Source organism: Podarcis raffonei, chromosome 1 (genome assembly GCF_027172205.1).
Source record: "Podarcis raffonei isolate rPodRaf1 chromosome 1, rPodRaf1.pri, whole genome shotgun sequence".
NCBI lineage: Eukaryota > Metazoa > Chordata > Lepidosauria > Squamata > Lacertidae > Podarcis > Podarcis raffonei.
In genome coordinates, this window is record NC_070602.1 from 85,355,547 (window position 1) to 85,377,100 (window position 21,554).

At 46.3% G+C, this 21,554-nt stretch overlaps 1 protein-coding gene across 1 annotated transcript in view; it reads left to right on the forward strand.

Annotated features, from left to right (window-relative positions):
* WNT10A (Wnt family member 10A) overlaps positions 1-19,247 on the forward strand; it is a 47,190-nt gene extending 27,943 nt beyond the window's left edge. The window contains exons 3-4 of the mRNA XM_053401725.1: positions 181-557; positions 17,917-19,247. Of these exons, the coding sequence (XP_053257700.1) occupies positions 181-557; positions 17,917-18,384 (845 nt within the window). The 3' untranslated portion in view covers positions 18,385-19,247. The remainder of the gene's footprint in view (positions 1-180; positions 558-17,916) is intronic.
* The last annotated feature ends 2,307 nt before the right edge of the window (positions 19,248-21,554 follow it).

A 21,554-nucleotide genomic window follows, 5' to 3' on the forward strand; every position in this document is an offset into this window, starting at 1 on the left:
GGAGATGTAGCCAAGCAAAATCTGAAGTGCCATCCCTTTCAGGTTTCGCCATCCCTGGAATAAGCTCATGGGCAAGCCGTTAAGCCTTCACACAACTGTACTGTGCAAGTGCAATGGAAGATCTCATGTGGGTGGTGAGCATTGCAATGGTGACTAACTGAAATGTGCTCTTTCTTGCAGGTTTCCGGGAGAGTGCTTTTGCCTATGCCATTGCAGCCGCAGGGGTGGTACATGCTGTCTCCAATGCATGCTCCCTGGGCAAGCTGCAGGCATGTGGCTGTGACCAGAAGCGCCGTGGGGATGAGGAAGCTTTCCGCCTCAAGCTGCACCGTCTCCAGCTGGAGGCCATGAACCGAGGCAAGGGGATGATGCATGGAGTGCACTTGGAACACATGCCAGCTGAGGCCCCAGGCCTGCAAGACTCCTGGGAGTGGGGGGGCTGCAGCCCCGATGTGGACTATGGGGAGAAATTTTCCAAGGACTTCTTAGATTCCCGGGAGACCTACCGAGACATCCACTCTCGCATGAGACTGCACAACAACCGTGTTGGCCGGCAGGTGAGCTGAAAGCGCAGCAATGGGTTGGGTGGGGAGTTGGAGTCAAGGCTTAGAAAAAGGTTTCTGGGAGGGAGTCAATAACCCAGACAGTTCCTGATCTATAGAAATAAATGAGGCTGATCATTCCAGCTCAGACACTCATCTACCTGGTTGGTCCAAGATGGTTTGTACAGGGCTGGCGTAACTGAGAAATGCTGTCTGCATTTAATGTGATGGCAACTTCTGATGCAATCAGATGCAGACTTGAGTCAGGGCTTATCCACACTTACCTTTTGCCCTGCTCTTTCCAGGCACAAGTTCCCCTCACCCACAGTTTAGCATTCAGTGGGAACAAACATCAGTTTGGGGTTTGGGCATATTGCTGTTTGCTCTGATTGAGCTTTAAAGAGCAGGTTTTCATGGGGAAAGCTCCAGAAGGGTGGGGAGAAAGGGCGCTTGGACATGAAGATTTAAAGCATGGACCATGCCTGAAAAGAGCGGAGGAAAGGTAAGTGTGGATAAGCCCTCCCATAGTGTACTGTGCTTGCATTCTGCCAGTGCTCGATCCCTGCCTGGAGCAATCTGAGAACCAAGAGCATCAATTGTGGTTTGTTTACCAGCAGAAATGATAGCATGGTAGGGCCATCCTCATCTCTGCTTCCCTGATGCACAGCTTCTCATACTTGCATTTTAGATGAAGCAGAAGTGTGGAACGTGCAAGAAAATTATGGTAATTCAAGAGATTTATTGTTCTGTTTAACTACTTAATCCATAAGAAAAGGCCCCATTACTCTGCATACTCAAGTCTGATTCCAAGCTCACTGGAAAGCAGTGTCCTAGTCACTGAATGCTTAGAGCAAACATGGCATGGACTGTATTCATCTATTTGTTGACTATTTATCCCACCATGGCTAGAAGGACTATTATGCTATCCTTTGCTTATGAGACTGACATGGCATTTGGCTGGACACGATGTGCATGAGAATGCTGGAAGAGATTGACTCTCTGTTTTCTTACACTGCTCAGTGGATTTCTGCTTTCCATAAGAAGTGAGCATAGATCTGGCTCCAGAATTGCAGCAGCAACCTGCCCAACATAGGGATGGTTTTCATACCTTGATACCTTCATGAGTGGCACAAGGGAGCAAATTCTTAAAGTAAATATAGAAGACCATGTTTTCACTATTGCCATAAGAAGAGCCTGCTGGGCCAGGCCAATGTCCCTTCTGGTCCAGCATCCTGTTCTCTCTGTGGGTGACCGGATGCCTGTGGGAAACCTGCAAGCAGGACCTGAGGACAAGAACACTCCATTCCTGAAGTTTCCAGCAACTGGTATTCAGAAGCATGTGGCCTCTAACACTGGAGGCAGAGCATAGCCTCCACCATGGCTAGAAGCCCTGAATTTGTCTAAAATTTACTAGCTAAAATGTATGCATATCTGACATGCACAAACTGTACAACGACCAGTTCCAGCACTATATTTTCCTGGTGTAAACTGCCTTGTGAAATGGAGCCTGTAAAATGGCAGCTGGTGTTGCCACAGTCAGCCCTTTGTAGCATGCTTTTAAAATCCTGTCCCTGTGAACACACAGACACCGTCTCTTTGCACAAAAGTAGCTCATGATGATTAAAGCTGTTGATCTGCTTAATGATCTGCATGCACATCTCTGAAATTCCTCTGTATTCAGAATATTTGTTGTTCACTGAGGAATCGTCGAGCTGCAGGTAGTAGAGATATCATCTGTACATGCATCTGGCAAAGTAGATTCTGGCCCATCAAAACTTAAGCTACAATATATTTTAGTTTTTAAGGTGTCAAAGAATCATTTTTTCCTGCATGGCACATACTGAGATGTAGATCAGCCAGTGCAGTAACCCCCATCTTGGAGAAGAGCATTTGTGAGGTTTCGAGAAAAGCTTGATTCAGTCAGGCACATCATTCTGCTGATTTAGATTTGAATGCTAAAATACTGAACAGTTTGAGTGGGTGGCCACCCATGATCTGAGCTAGGTTCAAGCCTCTATATTCCCCCACAACTAATAGTTCTACAGGAAAACCCAGTGAGAGTTACTATTACTAATTCATTACCTGCAACTAGAAAGTGGTTTTATAATAACAAAAGATAGATGAAGAAGTTAATTGCTAAGGGAAGAAAATGGCAATGAACATTTTCAGTGGAAGTAAGCCTAGCAAAAATTGTGCAGTCATCTCTAAGCTGTACAGCTGGGGAGGGCCAACTTTTTTCTATTGATGGACATATTTGAGGGTCACATTCCCGTGGGAGTAATCTGTCAGACAGCAGTAGAGTCAGAAGTGGGTGCAGCTACTCCCTTTCTGTCTTTTTGCCACCCACTTCTCCCCCCCCCTTGTCCGTTTCCACCTGTTTTTCCCATTTGCCACTCACAGGAAGTTGGGCCAAGAGTTGCAGATTGCTCACCTGCATTGTATAGGTACACCTATCTGATCTGATGCACCCATTTCTAATATCATGCAATCAGAAAAAAGAGGGATGTCTGCATGGACTTGCCCACTCCCTTGAAGAGAATGGGGAAGCCCCTTAGAGGCAGGGTGCTTCCAGGTGATAGGTTTATTGAGCACTCATTCTGATTTGTTTTCAGGGAGGTTAGATGACATTGCATCAAAGCAAGTTTATCCCACACTTGCTTTGATGCAGTGTCAGTTAACCTCCCATACTTTCCAGTGCATTATCCCATCACTTCCCTTATTTCCAAAAGTCTTATCTTTTGGGAGGTGGGTTTGTTAGTTGACTTTCCAATCCACTATAATTGCACAACCTGAATTTGATGGTATATGAATCCTACCTGAATCTCACCTGAAAATGGCAACAGTCTGGAAGTGTTAGGCAAGCATTTGGATGGATTAATTTATGCAGCAAGATGACTGATCGGAGGACCTCTTAAGGCAGGCATGTCCAGAATCCGTTTCAGGGGCCTAATCCGGCCCACCAGTCTGTTTAATCTGGCCCTTGTGGCAGTTTATTTCCACAAGGTAAAATCCTAAAAAAAAAGGTCAACAACTTTGGTTGGCCCTTTGGTCAGCCCTCACGGCCCTTCACTTCATCAAATCTGGCCCTCTTTGAAAAAAGTTTGGACACCACTGTACTTAAGGCTACTATCATTGCTAGACAAAGTGCTTCAGCAAAAATAGCTTTTGGCTGCACTTGATACCTGTGAACAGAGCTGTGTGTAATCTGTGACCACTCTATGCAAATGTAGAAGTAAGCATTGGAGACACCTTAATTTCATTTTAACTTCAGTTGTTTAGGTCAAAATTCAAAACCAGCACTTTGAATTGTTCCTGGAAAGCAGCAGGAAGCCAGTGCAGGTGTTCAAGCACTAGTATAATGTGTTCCATATTTTAGAGAGATTACTTAACAATACATTTTTTTTGTAATTTAAGAGAAATAGTGTTCTAATTATAGCTTAGTGCACCAGACATCCTCAAGGGTAGTATATGCAAGTGGAAACTGAGCAGTGCTTAACATTGCAAATTAAATAATATAGATGCATGACTGCAGACAGAAAAGCTTGTTACCTTAAAATGACTTCTCCCAGCACATTCACTTCCTCTATTACCTCTCAGTCTGCATCCTAAAAAGAAATGTTCCTAAAAATTGCATCGCTGAACTCAGAAGACAATCTGCAGTAATTTGGGATTGTTACGCATCATAACAGCCTTCAGTCTTTTGCTCATCAGTTTATTTTATGATATATGTTTAAAGTACCAATTACGTGAAGTGGCCACAATGTAGGTATGGTAAATTGAACTCTATCTTGGATTCACCATTCCTAACTATAAAGTCAGCCCCAGTGAACATCAGTACTTGAGATACATCACATTAGGATAGAAGGAAGCCCATGAACTGTGTCATGTTACTTATAGGTAATCTCAAAATAAGGTATACAAAAGAGATGTCCAGTCGTATAGGGCCAACTTCTATTTATATGAGTTCATCAATTACAAGTACTGAAGGCTGGCACATCCAGATCCTGAAAGTGCTCCAGTGCCTTACAAGAATTTTCTAGAAGGGGTCATGGGTGGCTTTTCTGCCTCTGCATGACTTTGATGTGAAAAGCCATACATGGTGAAGCTTTGCCTTCTGTGTAAATTGTAAAAGGTGTAGGAGTCCTCTCACACAATAAGCAGGTATGCAGTGAGCTGGGGAGTTGGTCCAATAGGACTGTTTTAAGAATCCATTGGAAAAGCAAGTGACTGTTCCACTGATATATACCACTGAGAACTAACTCACGTATGTGTTAAGCAAGACCACTTCATGCCAGCACTGCCAAGGGCTGCTGCAACAGACAGCTGTACAAGCCTTTGAGAGGCAGAGATGTGAGAGGGCATCAGAGGAAGCAGGGAAGGAAGGAAAGAGGGACAGAGGCAGGCACCCCGACCATCATTCAAGGCACCCCAGGGTGCCACAACACACTGGTTGAAAATCACTGGCCTGAAGTGTCTCTATCATTCCTTTGAGATGGAATGGTAAAATCTGCAGTTCAAATGCCCTTGCTGTGTTGATATAGGAGAAAGCTAATCCAGGTTAATGACTGCTAATACAGGTTAAGCCTTCCTCCTGTAAACAAGCCTGCCCTAACTCTGACCTTTTGGCTCCTTGACAAGGGGGAAGGAGCCCTGCACTCTCTGCCTAATCCATCCCATCAGAGTCAGACCACTCTGCCACTGCTTTGTATCTGTGCATTTAGGAGAACCATTGTTCCACCAAGGTTGGTACAAGAATCAGTGCTTTTCAAATCCAGGGAAATCGAGGTTATGTATGGGATACTTGGATGGAACAATATGCCCAGGCTGATAATGGAATCTCCTTTTTTTAAAAAAAATATAAATAAAAAATCTGTGGGGGGATACGTGATGTATAAGATATTATGACGTATAAGATACTATGCTTCAGTGAGGAAAGGAGCTGGATCCCCAAGAGTCGATAAATCTGACAGCTAATGGCAGCCAGAAATTTAATTCTAGTGACCAGCAAGGAAAGCCTTGAATGTGTTTCACCAAAGGGTTACCCATTTTTCAAAACACTGGAAGCAAAACAAGGAGGCAGAAAGTGTCTCTATAAAAAAGATGTTAGAGTGAGTCGCATACTAGGATCCAGTATCAGTGTTAGGAGCTGGTTTCGGGTTTTCTTAATATTGATGTGGTCAGTGGTGCTACTCAGGTGTGTGTGTTTGTAATTATAACCTGCATGGCAGCACATCTGTGGGCTTTTCACAATTTAGCACACCTGAGGTATCTTAACAATTTAACTAATTAGCAGGGGGGAGTTTACCTACTGCACCGAATGCAGCGATGTGATAGGGTAATTGTTTATTTGAAAAATGTATTTAAGTTGATCCCCTTCATGGATCACTGCCTTGCCATGGCGAAGGGGCTTGAAGAACTCAGAGAAGCTATGAACTATGCCGAGCAGGGCACCCAAGATGAACAGGTCATAGTGGAGAGTTTTGACCAAACGTGATCCACCTGGAGGAGGAACCAGCAAGCCACTCCAGTATCCCTGCCAAGAAAACTCCATGGACAAAGACAACAGGCATATAAAAGTTATGACGCTGGAAGATGAGCCCCTCAGGTCGGAAGGCGTCCAACATGCTACTGGGGAAGAGCGGAGGACAAGTACAAGTAGATCCAGAGCTGATGAAGCGGCTGGGCTAAAGCCGAAAGAACGCTCAGTTGCGGATATGCCTGGAAGCGAAAGGAAAGTCCAATGCTGTAAAGAAAAATATTGCATAGGAACCTGGAATGTAAGAACCATGAACCTGGGTAAGTTGGATGTGGTCAAAAATGAGATGGCAAGAATAAATATTGACATCCTGGGCATCAGTGAACTAAAATGGACGGGAATGGGCAAATTCAGTTCGGATGACCATCATATCTACTACTGTGGGCAAGAAACCCGCAAAAGAAATGGAGTGGCCCTCATAGTCAACAAAAGAGTGGCGAAAGCTGTACTGGGATGCAATCTCAAAAATGATAGAATGATCTCGATACGAATCCAAGGCAGACCTTTTAACATAACAGTAATCCAAGTTTATGCACCAACTACTGGTGCTGAAGAAACTGAAATTGACCAATTCTATGAAGACTTACAACACCTTATTGAAGTGACACCAAAGAAGGATGTTCTTCTCATTATAGGGGATTGGAATGCTAAAGTAGGGAATCAAGAGATAAAAGGAACAACTGGCAAGTTTGGCCTTGGAGAGCAAAATGAAGCAGGGCAAAGGCTAATAGAGTTCTGTCAAGAGAACAAGCTGGTCATCACAAACACGCTTTTCCAACAACACAAGAGACGACTCTACACGTGGACATCACCAGATGGGCAGCATCGAAATCAGATTGATTATATTCTCTGAAGCCAAAGATGGAGAAGCTCTATACAGTCAGCAAAAACAAGACCTGGAGCTGACTGTGGCTCAGATCATCAGCTTCTTATAGCAAGATTCAAGCTTAAACTGAAGAAAGTAGGAAAAACCACTGGGCCGGTAAGATACAATCTAAATCAAATCCCTTATGAATACACAGTGGAAGTGAGGAACAGGTTTAAGGATTTAGATTTGGTGGACAGAGTGCCTGAAGAACTATGGATGGAGGCTCGCAACATTATACAGGAGGCAGCAACGAAAACCATCCCAATGAAAATGAAATGCAAGAAAGCAAAGTGGTTGTCCAATGAGGCCTTACAAATAGTGGGGGAGAGAAGGCAAGCAAAATGCAAGGGAAATAGAGAAAGATACAGGAAATTGAATGCAGATTTCCAAAAAATAGCAAGGAGAGACAAGAAGGCCTTCTTAAACGAGCAATGCAAAGAAATAGAGGAAAACAACAGAATGGGAAGAACCAGAGGTCTGTTCAAGAAAATTGGAGATATGAAAGGAACATTTCGTTCAAAGATTACCATAATAAAGGACAAAAGTGGTAAGGACCTAACAGAAGCAGAAGACATCAAGAAGAGGTGGCAAGAATACACAGAGGAATTATACCAGAAAGATATGGATGTCTCGTACACCCCAGGTAGTGTGGTTGCTGACCTTGAGCCAGACATCCTGGAGAGTGAAGTCAAATGGGCCTTAGAAAGCACTGCAAATAACAAGGCCAGTGGAAGTGATGGTATTCCAGCTGAACTATTTAAAATTTTAAAAGATGATGCTGTTAAGGTGCTACACTCAATATGCCAGTAAGTTTGGAAAACTCAGCAGTGGCCAGAGGATTGGAGAAGATCAGTCTACATCCCAATCCCAAAGAAGGGCAGTGCCAAAGAATGCTCCAACTACCGCACAATTGCACTCATTTCACACGCTAGCAAAGTTATGCTTAAAATTATACAAGGAAGACTCAAGCAGTATGTGGACCGAGAACTCCCAGAAGTGCAAGCTGGATTTAGAAGAGGCAGAGGAACCAGAGACCAAATTGCAAACATGCGCTGGATTATGGAGAAAGCTAGAGAGTTCCAGAAAGACATCTACTTCTGCTTCATTGACTATGCAAAAGCCTTTGACTGTGTCAACCACAGCAAACTATGGCAAGTTCTTAAAGAAATGGGAGTGCCTGATCACCTCATCTGTTTCCTGAGAAATCTCTATGTGGGTCAAGAAGCTACAGTTAGAACTGGATATGGAACAACTGATTGGTTCAAAATTGGGAAAGGAGTACGACAAGGCTGTATTTTGTCTCTCTGTTTATTTAACTTATATGCAGAATTCATCATGCGAAAGGCTGGGATGGATGAATCCCAAGCCGGAATTAAGATTGCTGGAAGAAATATCAACAACCTCAGATATGCAGATGACACAACCTTGATGGCAGAAAGTGAGGAGGAATTAAAGAACCTTTTATTGAGGGTGAAAGAAGAGAGCGCAAAATATGGTCTGAAGCTCAACATCAAAAAAACAAAGATCATGGCCACTGGTCCCATCACCTCCTGGCAAATAGAAGGGGAAGAAATGGAGACAGTGAGAGATTTTACTTTCTTGGGCTCCATGATCACTGCAGATGGTGACAGCAGCCATGAAATTAAGAGACGCCTGCTTCTTGGGAGGAAAGCAATGACAAACCTAGACAGCATCTTAAAAAGTAGAGACATCACCTTGCCAACAAAGGTCCGTATAGTAAAAGCTATGGTTTTCCCAGTAGTGATGTATGGAAGTGAGAGCTGGACCATAAAAAAGGCTGATCGCCGAAGAATTGATGCTTTTGAATTATGGTGCTGGAGGAGACTCTTGAGAGTCCCATGGACTGCAAGAAGATCAAACCTATCCATTCTGAAGGAAATCAGCCCTGAGTGCTCACTGGAAGGACAGATCGTGAAGCTGAGGCTCCAATACTTTGGCCACCTCATGAGAAGAGAAGACTCCCTGGAAAAGACCCTGATGTTGGGAAAGATGGAGGGCACAAGGAGAAGGGGACGACAGAGGATGAGATGGTTGGATAGCGTCTTCGAAGCTACAAACATGAGTCTGACCAAACTGCGGGAGGCAGTGGAAGACAGAAGTGCCTGGCGTGCTCTGGTCCATGGGGTCACGAAGAGTCGGACACGACTAAACGACTAAACAACAACAACATTTAAGTTGATCAAGTGGTATAGTGTGTACTGTTATAGAATACTGTTAAGGAATGCTGTTGAGGAATGGTAGTGAGAAGGGGTGTTTTGCAGCTGTTTGATTATTATTTAAAAATAAAGTAAGCAAAGATATTGTGGGCAAGTTTTATTCCATCGCCCAAGTCGCTGTGTAAACTTGGTTGGCAAAAAGGTCCAACAGCTGGGAAGGAGGGATTGCTACAGTGTTAGAAACTGAGATATGAAAGGTAGAAGCTAAATGGCATCTTAAACCTAGGTTATGGGCGCAACAACAGAATGTCCAGGCACCCTTTTTTTTAACAAGAATACAAAGCTGAAAATGAATGAACTGCAACTAAAATACTACTGTCAGCGCTGCCCAAGGTCCCAGCTCACACAAGACCAACGCTGCTTCTTCCTCAAGTAAAAAAGTCTTTATTGAAGTTCAGTTTCATTTCCAGACGCGCAGCGCGCAACGCTACGTCTATACCTTAGACCGTCGAAGTTCCATCTGAATCTCCTCCCCCCTGACACCAGTTTAAGATTCTAGCCTTACTCCACCTCTTCCTCTGTTCCTTCCTTCTCTGGGCCCTCCTGCTAGTCAGAGTCTCAGCCCTCCTAGACTCCTCTGACGCTGAGTCCCCTGACTCTTCCCCCTCCCTCCTTCGGGCTTTAGGACCTGGCTCCCAATCCGGGTTTTCTGCTGTCCCGCGCTCCTCCACATTGAACTTGGCGCGCGCGCGCAGCCTCCCACTTTCCTTCTGACCGTTACACTTGTGTCACTGCTCCCTCTTTCGGGGAGGCTAGCTGGACCTGGCCTTCCCTCCGTTTCCCCACTTCCCGATGGGGGCGTGGTTACCCCTGACTCATCTTCTCTCCCCGCTGGAGGAGAAGCTGGTCCTGACTCATGTGACTCTTCCCCCCCACTGTGCTTTGGTGGGGGAACTGGTCCTGATCCTCCGCTGCTCCCTTGGGAGTCCCCTCTGGTCCCTTGTTTATGGAGCGTCCCCCCCTGGGACCCCCCTCGCCCTTAACATAGGCGTCCCCTTCTGGGAATCTTCTGATTCGCTGGAGAAGCTCATGGAATCTCTCGGGTCACTGTCATATTCCCCTACGCTCCCCTCTGATTCCTCTCCTCCGCTCTCTATTTGCTCTCTCCCCTGCTCTTCTGCTCCTGAGCCTCTGACAACTACGTTCATTTTTCACATGGTCTAGTCCTTCCCCTGCCCACCCCCCTAATATTCTTAAGAGGGTCTCTTCTCCAGTCTTCAGAGAGTAGCTGGAAGTGGGGAGGCAGAAAAAGGTCCTCCTTTCCTTCCACTCTGCAGTTTTAATCTGAAATCTAGGCACAGTACTGCGCCCAGAGCTCAAAAACTGCTCACCCTAATGAAATTCTCTGTCGCAAAATGTGCCTAGAACAATGGGAGTTTTGAACACTGGCTACAAATGCACCTTGCCCATTGATCTTCGCTTTGTGAAACTCTTTTGACCAGTGGCAGTTAAAAAGAATGCACTTATTTTACTCCTGTGGAGCAGAAAGGCTCACCTTGTTGCTAAAACAGTGTTTGACTGCTATATCCAGCCAAAATGTGTGGCTTTCTTTCATCTCTTAGGACTAACCTGAAATTGCTTTGAAGCAGGAGAATGGTGGTGTGTGTGTTTGTGTGTACATGATAGCAATGTGTTTGATAGGCGTGCAATGAGAAGACTATGGTCACTGCCAGGAGACGGCAGAGTAAGGTCCAGGCAGCACAGGAGCCACAAAAGGCCCTGTCAAAGAGGCACATATCCAAGAATGGTGATTGGGCCTGGCAATGACACATGGCAGCTGCACAGTTTGCATTACATTGACACCCAGGTACCTCAGCTGGGTTCTGGGACTGCGCTGCCCACAGTGCCTCAATGTTGTATTTCTACAGTGTACTGAAATGGTGTATCAGACTTAGCCAGTGGGCACTGATCGCAGCACTTTGCTGATAGCAGCACTTTGAGAGCATTCTTCAGAAAAGACCTTTCAAACCTGTAACCTGGCTCTCAAGGTGATAGAAAGGGCTTGTTCTTGTGGTGGGTTTTAGAGGGGAGACTTGGGAGGGAGGAATGGGACATCTCTCAGTTGCAAGTTAATTTAATAAAGTGGCAGTTCTACTTAATATGAACAAACTAGGCATATTTTGAGGAGCCCTAATAGGATTTTTTTAGAACTGGCCCATGATGATGGGATACTTGTCCCCAATTTCTTACCATGTTAAGCATCTTTTTCTTTAAAAAAGCATTTTGATTCCCTCTGCCCTTCTCCCTCCTGGAACCAATTTTCTACCGGATGCTTTCTTTGTGACCTAAAGGGTAGAATATTGGGAGTGAAGAAACTAAACCTTGGCTCCTACCAGCACTATTCAAGGAGACCCACATTCTGGCTTCTCCTACGAAGCCTTTCCTGGAACATGCTGGTGGGTGTTCCACCCACTTGCAGAAACTGTCCCTTGCTGACAGAATTGCAGTAGATCCCTTGCCAGAGAAAAGACTCTTCGTGGTTTGTTTCTTTAAAAAGAAAAAAGAAAAAACCCCACTACAGCTGCAATCCTATATATACACTTACTTGGAAGTAAGTTTCATTGAACTTGGTGGGGTTTTCATCCAAGTAAACATGCAATAGGATTGTACTGTGCAGCTGTTCTTTGAGATTAGGTGTCCTTTGAACAGTTGTACTTTCAAGCTCAGCGTAATGGGCTGGAGAGTGAGCGGAGGTGGGGGAGAGGAAGACATGCCCCTGCCTGGTTGCTGTGAATGACCTTTTATTATCCCCTCTGCATGGTATAGACAGAGCTCTGATTTAGGAAAGATGGCTCTGGAGGGCTTCTCTGAGGGGGAGCAGCATTGTCCTCCCGCTGGTTCCTTCGGGAAGCCCCTGCCTTGGGCAGGATGGGAACTTTGTTCCCCAGCACCCTTCCCCAGTAGGGGAAGCACACAGGAAATGGTTTCCAAACCACTAGGTGGGTTGCAAGGGGGATAATGGCTCCCAGCCTATTAGTGCTCTGTAATTTGGTGCTAATTTCCTTTATTACAGTGTTCCTGCATAGCAGGGGGTGGTGCTTGCTGCTTTCGGCATGTGTGGGGTGTGTGTGGCTGATCTTGCCATCAAATCTGTGCAAGCAGCGGGGCTAGCACTTGGTGGGGAGATGGCACTGGCTTGCTCTGCAGGCTGGCATCATGTGCCTGCCCTGGCCCCTTTTGTCTCTCTAAGAGGCACGGAGGAGCTTGCTTGGCAAGGCAGTCTGTACTACAGCTGTGCTTGGTTAAGGGATGGATCTGTGGCAACTGGCATTGCTGTGGCATTAGGAAAACTCTGAGCTAGCGAGGCTAGAGCTGCACCCATGAAGGACATAACTTGCCTTGTTGGATCAGGCCAAAATTCCCATCTGGTCCAGTCCTCTTGTCACCAGACAGGTCACCCTGGCAAGCTTCTAAAAAGGCTCTAGCCTCTCCCTATTCCTTGCTACCAGCACCCATTAATCAGGGTTATACTGCCCCTGAATATGGAGCATCTTATTTTTTAAAGCACTGCTATCTCAGGTTGCTAGAAGTGAAGGTGACCTGCTGCACAGACCCACACCTACCCCCTTCAGACTTAAGGCCATGTGCTATTATGTCCTGCTGCACTCAATGCTGTTTCTGGATATTTGAACCAGTTCAGAGTAAGCAAGAAATAAACCAGGCAAATGCCTGGCTATCTGGCCAAAGAATAGGAGACAATGGGTTTGGGCTCTGTGCTAAACTTGTGTGAACAGAAGTCAAGATAGCGCAATCCAATATGCTGATGGAAACAGGACTTTTGGTACACAATTATATATAGTGGTACCTCTGGTTAAGAACTTAATTTGTTCCAGAGGTCTGTTCTTAACCTGAAACTGTTCTTAACCTGAAGCACCACTTTAGCTAATGGGGCCTCCTGCTGCCGCTACACCACCAGAGCATGATTTCTGTTCTCACCCTGAAGCAAAGTTCTTAACCCGAGGTACTATTTCTGGGTTAGCGGAGTCTGTAACCTGAAGTGTCTGTAACCTGAAGCGTTTGTAACCTGAGGTACCACTGAACAGAATAAACAAAGTCCCATTTTCTCCCTCTACACGTGCACTTGCCTGACAATTACTATAGCATGCATGCAGGAGCAGGTGGCATATAGCTAAATGGAGCAGGTCTGCACACTTAGTGACTTGCCATAAAAAGTGTACTATGGGTTGCCAGGAGCCTGATAACACTTGTTTTTGCCCCTACCTGGATGTGCAGGAGTGAGGTGATTGTCAAAACACCTGGTAGGTGTACCTCACTGGTACATTGAGTTTGGTTTGGTGGGTAGCAAACTGTTTTATTCACACACACACACACACACACACACACACACACTTACAGACATTGGCAGTTTTCCTGATAACGTTCTTAATTCGCTTGTGGTAGAATCTGCTATGTATGTATGTATTGGAATGCCTCTCCGGTGCGCTGATATTAATAGTTTCCTGCTTGCAAACAGAGCAGAAAAGACTGCCGTAAGTCCAAGCCAGTAACAAGAACAGTGTATAAAGAGCTTTACAGCATTTGTTCTATTTTTCCTTACACATCCCAGTGAGGTATATCATGCTGAGAAATGGTGTGTTGCCAATTGCCCCTCAAATAGGTTACATAGATAGGCACAGACTTGCAGCTGGGCTTCCCAAGGCCCCCATCTTGTCCACTCTTGCCTGTTGTTCCAAGAACAGACACAAGATAGAACAGTTATTGTTGTTTCCTGATGTTGTGCTTTGAATAGCCATTTGAGGCAGACAGAAATTCATAAGGTGGAGCTGTGTTCTTGCATGCCATCAAGCAGCAGTGAAAGGCAAAGAGACTATGTGGGTCCATTTGTAGGATCTGCTCCAGAGACTATAGATATGGTGTAGGGTGGCCAGATGCCAAAGAGGGCAAGGCTTTTGCCCCTTTAATAGTGGTGTCTGGGCTAAGTGGCATCAGTTTACTCTGTCAGTCCCAGCTCTCTCCTGCCTTGCCCACCCATTAGGAAGACGGGATTTCCCAGGCTGGAGGCAGTCACCTCTTCCCTGGTTGGAACATGCCTGCCTGACAGTCGGGGAGGTACAAGCATACTCCACCACTGCTCCAGGCCTCTGTACACATAACAGGCAGGGGGCCATAATCCTGTACCCTCCAGATCTTAGAGGGAGGGAGCAGCATGTGATGGGCGAGCTGCATTCAAGCAGCAAGTAGGCTTCTCTGCCTAGCAACCTATCCAAACTTGGATAAAGAACATTGCCTCTCTCCACAGCACCTCCCACCACCTTTGCACATGGGCTTTTCCTTGGGTAGAAGCAACCTCACACAAGGGCACTTCCGTCCAGGAAGCCAGCAAAAGGACATCCTTCACGAGTCTTTTCACCCACACATCTTGAGCCAGGATGAATCCAGCATTAAGCAATCCCAGGCTGAGGCTTGTTCCATTTATTTAAAATTATATTATGCAGGGAATCACACCTTGTTACCCATCTTTATTCCTAGAGGAACTCATGCGTGTTGGCTTAGCCCCCTGCCCTTTACACCAAAGCCACTGCTGACCCTCCCTCCCAACTGCTTTCTTTTCAGGCATTCTCCTCCCAATATACTTGGACCAGCGATGGGGTACCTTTGGCCTGCCACATGTTGCTGAACTACAACTCCCATCAGCCCAGCATGTGTGATCCATAGCCAAGGATGATGGGAGTTGTAGTTCGGCAGCAGCTGGAGGGCCAAAGGTACCCCACACCTGACCTAGGCCTTCCAAGCATACATGCAAGGTCAAACAGAGAGTTAACTTAACTTTCAGGGCCTCATTACATGCCAATCAAGTGGAAGCTTCTGTTGTACAATATATCTAATTCTCTATTAGCCCCAAGGTCTTCTGCATCCCAGTGCCAAACCAGTCATCTTAGCTGGATCCAAACATAATATGAGATAGATGCTATGGCCAGACCGTCTAGCTCAGGGGCAGGGAATCTCTGGCCCTTCAGATGTTACCATGGCCCAATGGTCAAGGCTGATGGACGTTGCAATTCATCAGCAGCTGGAGAACCAGTTTCCCCCAACCCTTCTCTAGTTGGTGATTCCACTCCCATCCCCCCATCCCCGGTGTATCTCAGCTTCGGGACGTTTTTTTCTAGTAGCGAGAACACATTTGAACATTCAGTATAGGTACCAGGCAGGTGGGCAAAAGCATGCTCCCTCAAGATCCTGGAGATAGTTGGCCATACAGTGAGTAGGCAGCTCTTCTCTGTACTGGAGGGAGACCATTTATGCTGGTTATCCCGATGAGCTTGCAGCAGTCTTTCTTTCTCCCTGTTTTAGCTTTAAGCCTCTTGTGAGTATATTCAGATATCTCAATGTTCTCCTCTTCTGTATCAATCCTTTCTTCTTTCTCTCTGCGTTGCTGCTTAGACCCTTCTTTCTACAGTTTCCAGCTCTGTAATCAGTCCTAAACTTGCACTCTCTGTTCCCTGCATGGATCCCATTTCTCGCCCTTCCACCTGGCAAACAACTCATTTTCTCTTGTTTTTACTCTGAAGAGTCTTGATTGACCCTGCTCCTTCCCCTTTTTCTTTTTCTTTCCTCCCTAATGTGTCTCGTTTTGATCTTCAGATGATAAACTTGGGCAGGGCCCACTTTAATAACAATAATCATTTCAGTCCAGAGTCCCAGATGGAGCTTCAGATCAAGTAAAACTCAGAATAAACACAGATGCAATAGTTAGAGCTTGGGAAACCAAATCAGGATGTTGAAAGTTACATTTCTTCTCGCAGAACCAGAAATTTGGAATCCAAAACAAAACTCAAATGTCTCTTCTGTGGCCTTTGTCTATGCAGTTGCTCAATACTTGGAAGTAGTATACACACACACCTTTCCATTTGAGAGGGAGGGGTGATTACACATTGTGCTGTTCATATTTGCAGCTTCCATTTTTTAAAATTGCATTTTAGTTTTAGTTTTTTCCTGCAGAAATCACGAAAGGCAGCTTTCACATTTCTTGCCTTTATAGTTACAGAAAGGAACCTTAGTGCCCTGTGTACTTCGCAGCAAGACTCCAAAATAAAGTGTGTTGGGGAGGGGGAGATAAGTACCTTTTTAAAAAGCCAGCTTTTTTCTCTTTCTTTTTAAATGAAAAGATCCTGTGATATGAATGTTGTCTAAATCTGAGTTACTGATGCATAATTTTAGAGCATCAGCTTCATCTTTCATTCTCACTCTGCAAACAGCCCTACCCTCTTGCAGCCGTGTAATCCCTGACCGCACGTCGCTGCATGTAACCAGGTACAACAGCTGCACCCATACAGGGTTGAACAAACTATCCTCATCCCACCTCTTAATGAACACCATAGCAACTGGGAACAGTTTGGATCTATTTATATGGAATCCTGGGAAGGGCAAATGCCGCTCACACCTACATCCCACATGCGGAAGGACCTCTCCTCCCTCCGTTATAGGTGACAATGATTGATCACATTATTGAAATTCAGATGTACCAGGCTGAGTTCAAGCTGTTACAGCCCTTAACAACTTGGGACTAATTTTCCTAAGCCTTTCCCTCTATGTGCCTACTGGATCACTTTGATCTGTGTTACTTGCACTTTTTACAAGTGCCATAGAATGTTAATTCTGCACTTTGGTGTGGCGGCTGTGTCAGTGTGACTCTGGAACTCTCTGCTAGTTGATGTTAGGCAGGTGCCTCTACTATACTGCTTAAGGGCCTATCCACACTTACATTTTGCCCTGCTCTTTCCAGGCAGAGGCACTCTGTGTCCAAGTAGTTTTTTGTTTTTGTTTTGCCCTGAGCTTTCCCCATGAAACCCCACTGTTTAAAGTTGAACTAGTGCAAACATTAATTCGGGTTTTCCACAAATTGATGTTTGCTCCAATTGGACTTTAAAGAGCAGGTTTTCACAGGGAAAGTTCCAGAAGGGACAGGGGAAAGGGCACTTGGACATGGAGCTTTAAATCACAGAGTGTGCCTGGAAAGAGCAAAGGAAGGGGAAGTGCGGATGAACGCTTTGATACCTGTCTGAAAAAAAATATGTTTTGGCAAGCCCATCCAGACACATGATTTAGGGCTAATCCATACTTCCTCTTGTTCTGCTGTTTTCCCCTAGGGAAAACCGCTCTTTAGTGCTCAGTTGGAGCAAATGGAAATTTGGGTTTTCCCCAGATTGCCATTTGTTCCATTCTATTGCTAAAGAGCGGGGTTTTCCTTGGAAAGGAGTGGGTCAAGTGGAAAACTGCTGGGATCTGTGCTTTCTAGGGACGGCACAAGCGGAAGTGTGGAAGAGCCCACAGTTACATTTGTGTTAAACAGTTATTGATGCTAACACTGTTTGTAATGATGCTTTTGTTTATATTTGTTTTTAGTTTGCGTGTTAGCCATGTTTTATATACAATTTTAGTCCTGTTCTTTCAACCTGGAAAGTTGGGCTGCTGCTGTATTCATGATTTGTGCTATCTGGCTTTGTGAAAGTAGCAGTTTGAGCTCTGGTGGCTCTCCTTGGCCCAGCAAGATGAAGCAAGCCATTGGAGAACCCTTTGTGTGGCCACTTGTTTCAACTGGGCAAAACTGCATAGAGAGCCCTTTGCTCCAGCAGCATACACTGGTTCCAAGGGATGAGCAAAGCCAAGCTGCCCATTGGGAACAAGGTGTGCTAGAGGGGAATATGAAACTGCAGTGCAAGGCAAAGCCTTAGCTGAATTCTGTTAACCACTGTCTGCTTGTGCCCCTGGCAGGTGGTGATGGAGAACATGCGGAGGAAATGCAAGTGCCACGGCACCTCGGGGAGCTGCCAACTGAAGACATGCTGGCAGGTAACCCCTGAGTTCCGCCTGGTAGGCTCCCTGCTCAAGGAGCGCTTCTATGGGGCCATGCTGATCCGGCCCCACAACAGGAACACAGGGCAGATGGAGTTGAGCCACGCCCGCCAGAGGCGCCGGGCTGGCATCAGCGACCTGATCTACTTTGAGAAGTCACCGGACTTTTGTGAGCGGGAGCCGGCACTGGACTCCATGGGGACGCAAGGGCGCTTATGCAACAAGACCAGCCCGGGCATGGACAACTGCGAGAGCCTGTGCTGCGGGCGGGGACACAACATCCTGCGGCAGACACGCAGCGAGCGATGCAACTGCAAGTTCCATTGGTGCTGCTTCGTGGCCTGCGAGGAGTGCCGGCTCACGGAGTGGGTCAGCGTCTGCAAATGAAGACCATGGCCTCTGCTGGACGCTCCAGAGACTCTGCGGTTTCTACTGGGCACAGTGGAGCCCTGCAAAAAGCAAGAGGCACGGCTTGGGCAGCCTGGCACGTTTGTGTTTCACATCATCTCCCTGGCACTTCCTCTCCTCCTTTCTGACTTGTGCATGAGCACTCAAGGGGTTCGGTTGTACATGGGCGTTAGTCGCGAGCCTGGCACCTCTGAAGCACAAAGAGCTGCACGCCAGTGGGCTTAGCTGGAATCCCAGACATTAACTCCAGCTGCTTCTGGCCACTGGCATCTCCAGCTGTGGTTTGAAGGCCCAGGAGACACCTACATAGGTTCCTTCTGCAGAACCTCACTCAGTCCTTCCCCCGTGATGTATCTTGCTAATCCCACACTGGGATCATTCAGGTGGCCGGCAGCCCTTACAGAACAAAATACCTGTTTTTTCTTTTTTTAAATCCTGGGTTGAAATCATAGAATTGTAGAGTTGGAAGGGACCACGAGGGCCATCTAGTCTAACACCCTGAAATGCAGGAATCTTTCACCCAACATGGGGCTCAAACCCACGACACTGAGATTAAGAGCCTTGTGCTCTACCGACTGAGCTGTACCAGCTGCCACATTTCACGTTGGACCAATTCAAGACCTGTTTTGGTTGCCATTAGTATCTTTGTTATTCAGGAGAGAGAGAAATTAAAAATGCTGAGTTTGTTTAAAATAAATGTTTCTAGCAAGAGATTGAAGGGTGGGGGCACAGAGACCTCTGACTCCAGTGTCCCATACAGGCACTGTAGGCATGTAGTATGATGGTAACTGTGGTTGGTAAATTATTTTATTATTGTGAGAATAAAAGTGAATCAGAGATGGTGTGTGTCTGAGGGTGTAATGATGGAGACATAAGATTTGTTGTTGGGTGAAGCCTAGGGATGTCTACTTGCTTTGCATGGCATCTCACAATAGCTCACATGTGGGTGCTTTGGTTTATGCCAAATCTGCAAAATGGAACTGCAGGGAAAAGAGCCCATGGGGGCCCCCTGGAAAGAAACATGCCAGTCTCTCCATCCAAAGCTCAGCAGTTGAGCTCCATGGCACTCATTCTGATGGGTGATCCATCAGGCAGCCTTCACACTGGGAATGTTGTATTTATGGTCTCAACATGCATGGGCTGCTGAGATTATTTGTGTGGGGCGTTTGCCACGGCACTTGCAAATTCTGAGGACTGCTGCTGCAGCCGGAAAATGTTTGCTGGATCAAGGCTGCAGTGGTGTCTCTAATAAATGTTGAGGGGAGGACCTCAACATTTCCTAATTTGGAAAAGCACAAGAGGAGCAGAATGATCATTTAGTAACAGGAGGGAAAGGCTTCCCACGCGTCAATGGGGCAGTAGCAAGGCTCTGGAAAGAGTCCCAAGTTACACCGTGTTCTTGCTTGCTGGCTACGAATGCCCAACGACCCTTTTAGGTGGGCGGCCTGGGGTCCCAATGTATGGGCAGAATGTGCAAAGAATTCAGGGCCTGTGCTTGTGTGGTGGTGATTCTGGTGAGAAGCAAGCTGTTGCATCCTAAACAGCCCTTGTTGCCCGCTTTGCCCTGCATGGGCTGGGTAACGATGAGTCACCCTATTGGTATCTGGTGCTGTCTGATAAATCCCCACCCTGCCTATAATGTTGGCCCTGAGGCTCTGCAAAAGGAACACCAGACGGGAAGGGAAGGGAAGAGTGGGCAGGGTGCACCAGTCTAGCCAGGGGCACGGTGCACAGGCCTCGCCAGGGAGGAGCTCCCTGCAACCTTGTTTCATAAGGCTCCAAAGCGCTACAGGTTGGTTGGTGGTGGGTGGTATCTTGGTTTCACATTCTGGAGCTGTCAGCTTTTATTTATTTATTTAATTTGCACTCAGCCAAAGGTTGTGGGAGGAACCTCAGCACCTGGAAGGCCTTTCTATCTATGGAGGGGCACACGAGATTCTCTAGGGCCTCTAGATGGATGAATTGGGGAAGGGAGAGACGTCTACCACAATGCTCACTACAATATTGGCACCTCTGGAAGCTTACCTTGCCAGCCCCTCCTTCCACAAGCTCTCAGTGTGCTCAAGGTGTGCTCAAGCTGCAAAGGAACTCGGGAGCAGAGTGCCTGTTAAATTTTGTTTGTTTTGCTTATCAGATTTTCCACTGAAACGGTAAATCCTAATCTAATAGCAAGAAAATATGGGGTGGCACTTTGATGAGGCTGCCGTCATGTGGATGTGGATGCTGCACAGAGGCCACAATAAAGTGTTGTGTGGAAGTGCCCAGAGCTGCTGTCAAGAAAAAAGATGTCAACCTCAGGAATAGTTTTGCCTTCAGCTGGGTCTTATTGCTGTTCTGTCCAGAAGAAACACATGTGCATGTACATGTACACACAGAGACATCTGCACAGGCTGGCCGTCTTTGTTTTCCATGATTCTACAAAGTCTTAAGTAGTGTAGCTCATCCTTTAGCCCTGTGAGCTTGCTCGTCTTGGCCTGGTGCCTCAAGTTCCTTCAACTCTCTGCTTATGGGTCTGCATAGTGGTGGTAGCTGGTCTCCGTGAACATTGGTAAGGTGGAAGGCCAACAATAGGTGGAGCCAGAGCCAATGACAACTAGAGCCAAGTTATTCTAGTCTCTCTGGTTGAGTTCCACATAGGAAAGACTAAGGAAGAGGAAGTTGGCAGGCAGTGCCACCCCCTGGACGGGGTGGAAGTTAGAAGGCAGGCAGGTGGGAGCTGGCTGATGGCAGACTGAGGCTGGTAGGGCAGTGCCTCATTCATCTTCATGGGCCGGCCTCCACCGGGTATAGATTAATCTGTTCTGCTAATCTGTTCCATATGAGTGCAGTCTTGAAACAACTGTTGATGGAGGACTCTTGCTGATTATACTGGCCACTGGTGCTGTGTCACAGTTAAGTTGTGAGTTTGATATGAAAGCTTACATCTGATCTGCTAGAGAGAGTCTAGAATATTCTTTAAAAACATTTTGTGTCCTGTGCAAATTATGAAGATGACTTCCCCCACCACTTGCTACTGCCTCTAGCTCTCTTGGGTCCTCCTCACACTTCTGGCTAGATCCTGTGCCTTTGCTGGCATTCTAATTCCTCTCTCTTCTTTTCTCCCTTACATGCACTCTAACACAATCTTTTCTCCCTTGGCCCTGCCAAAT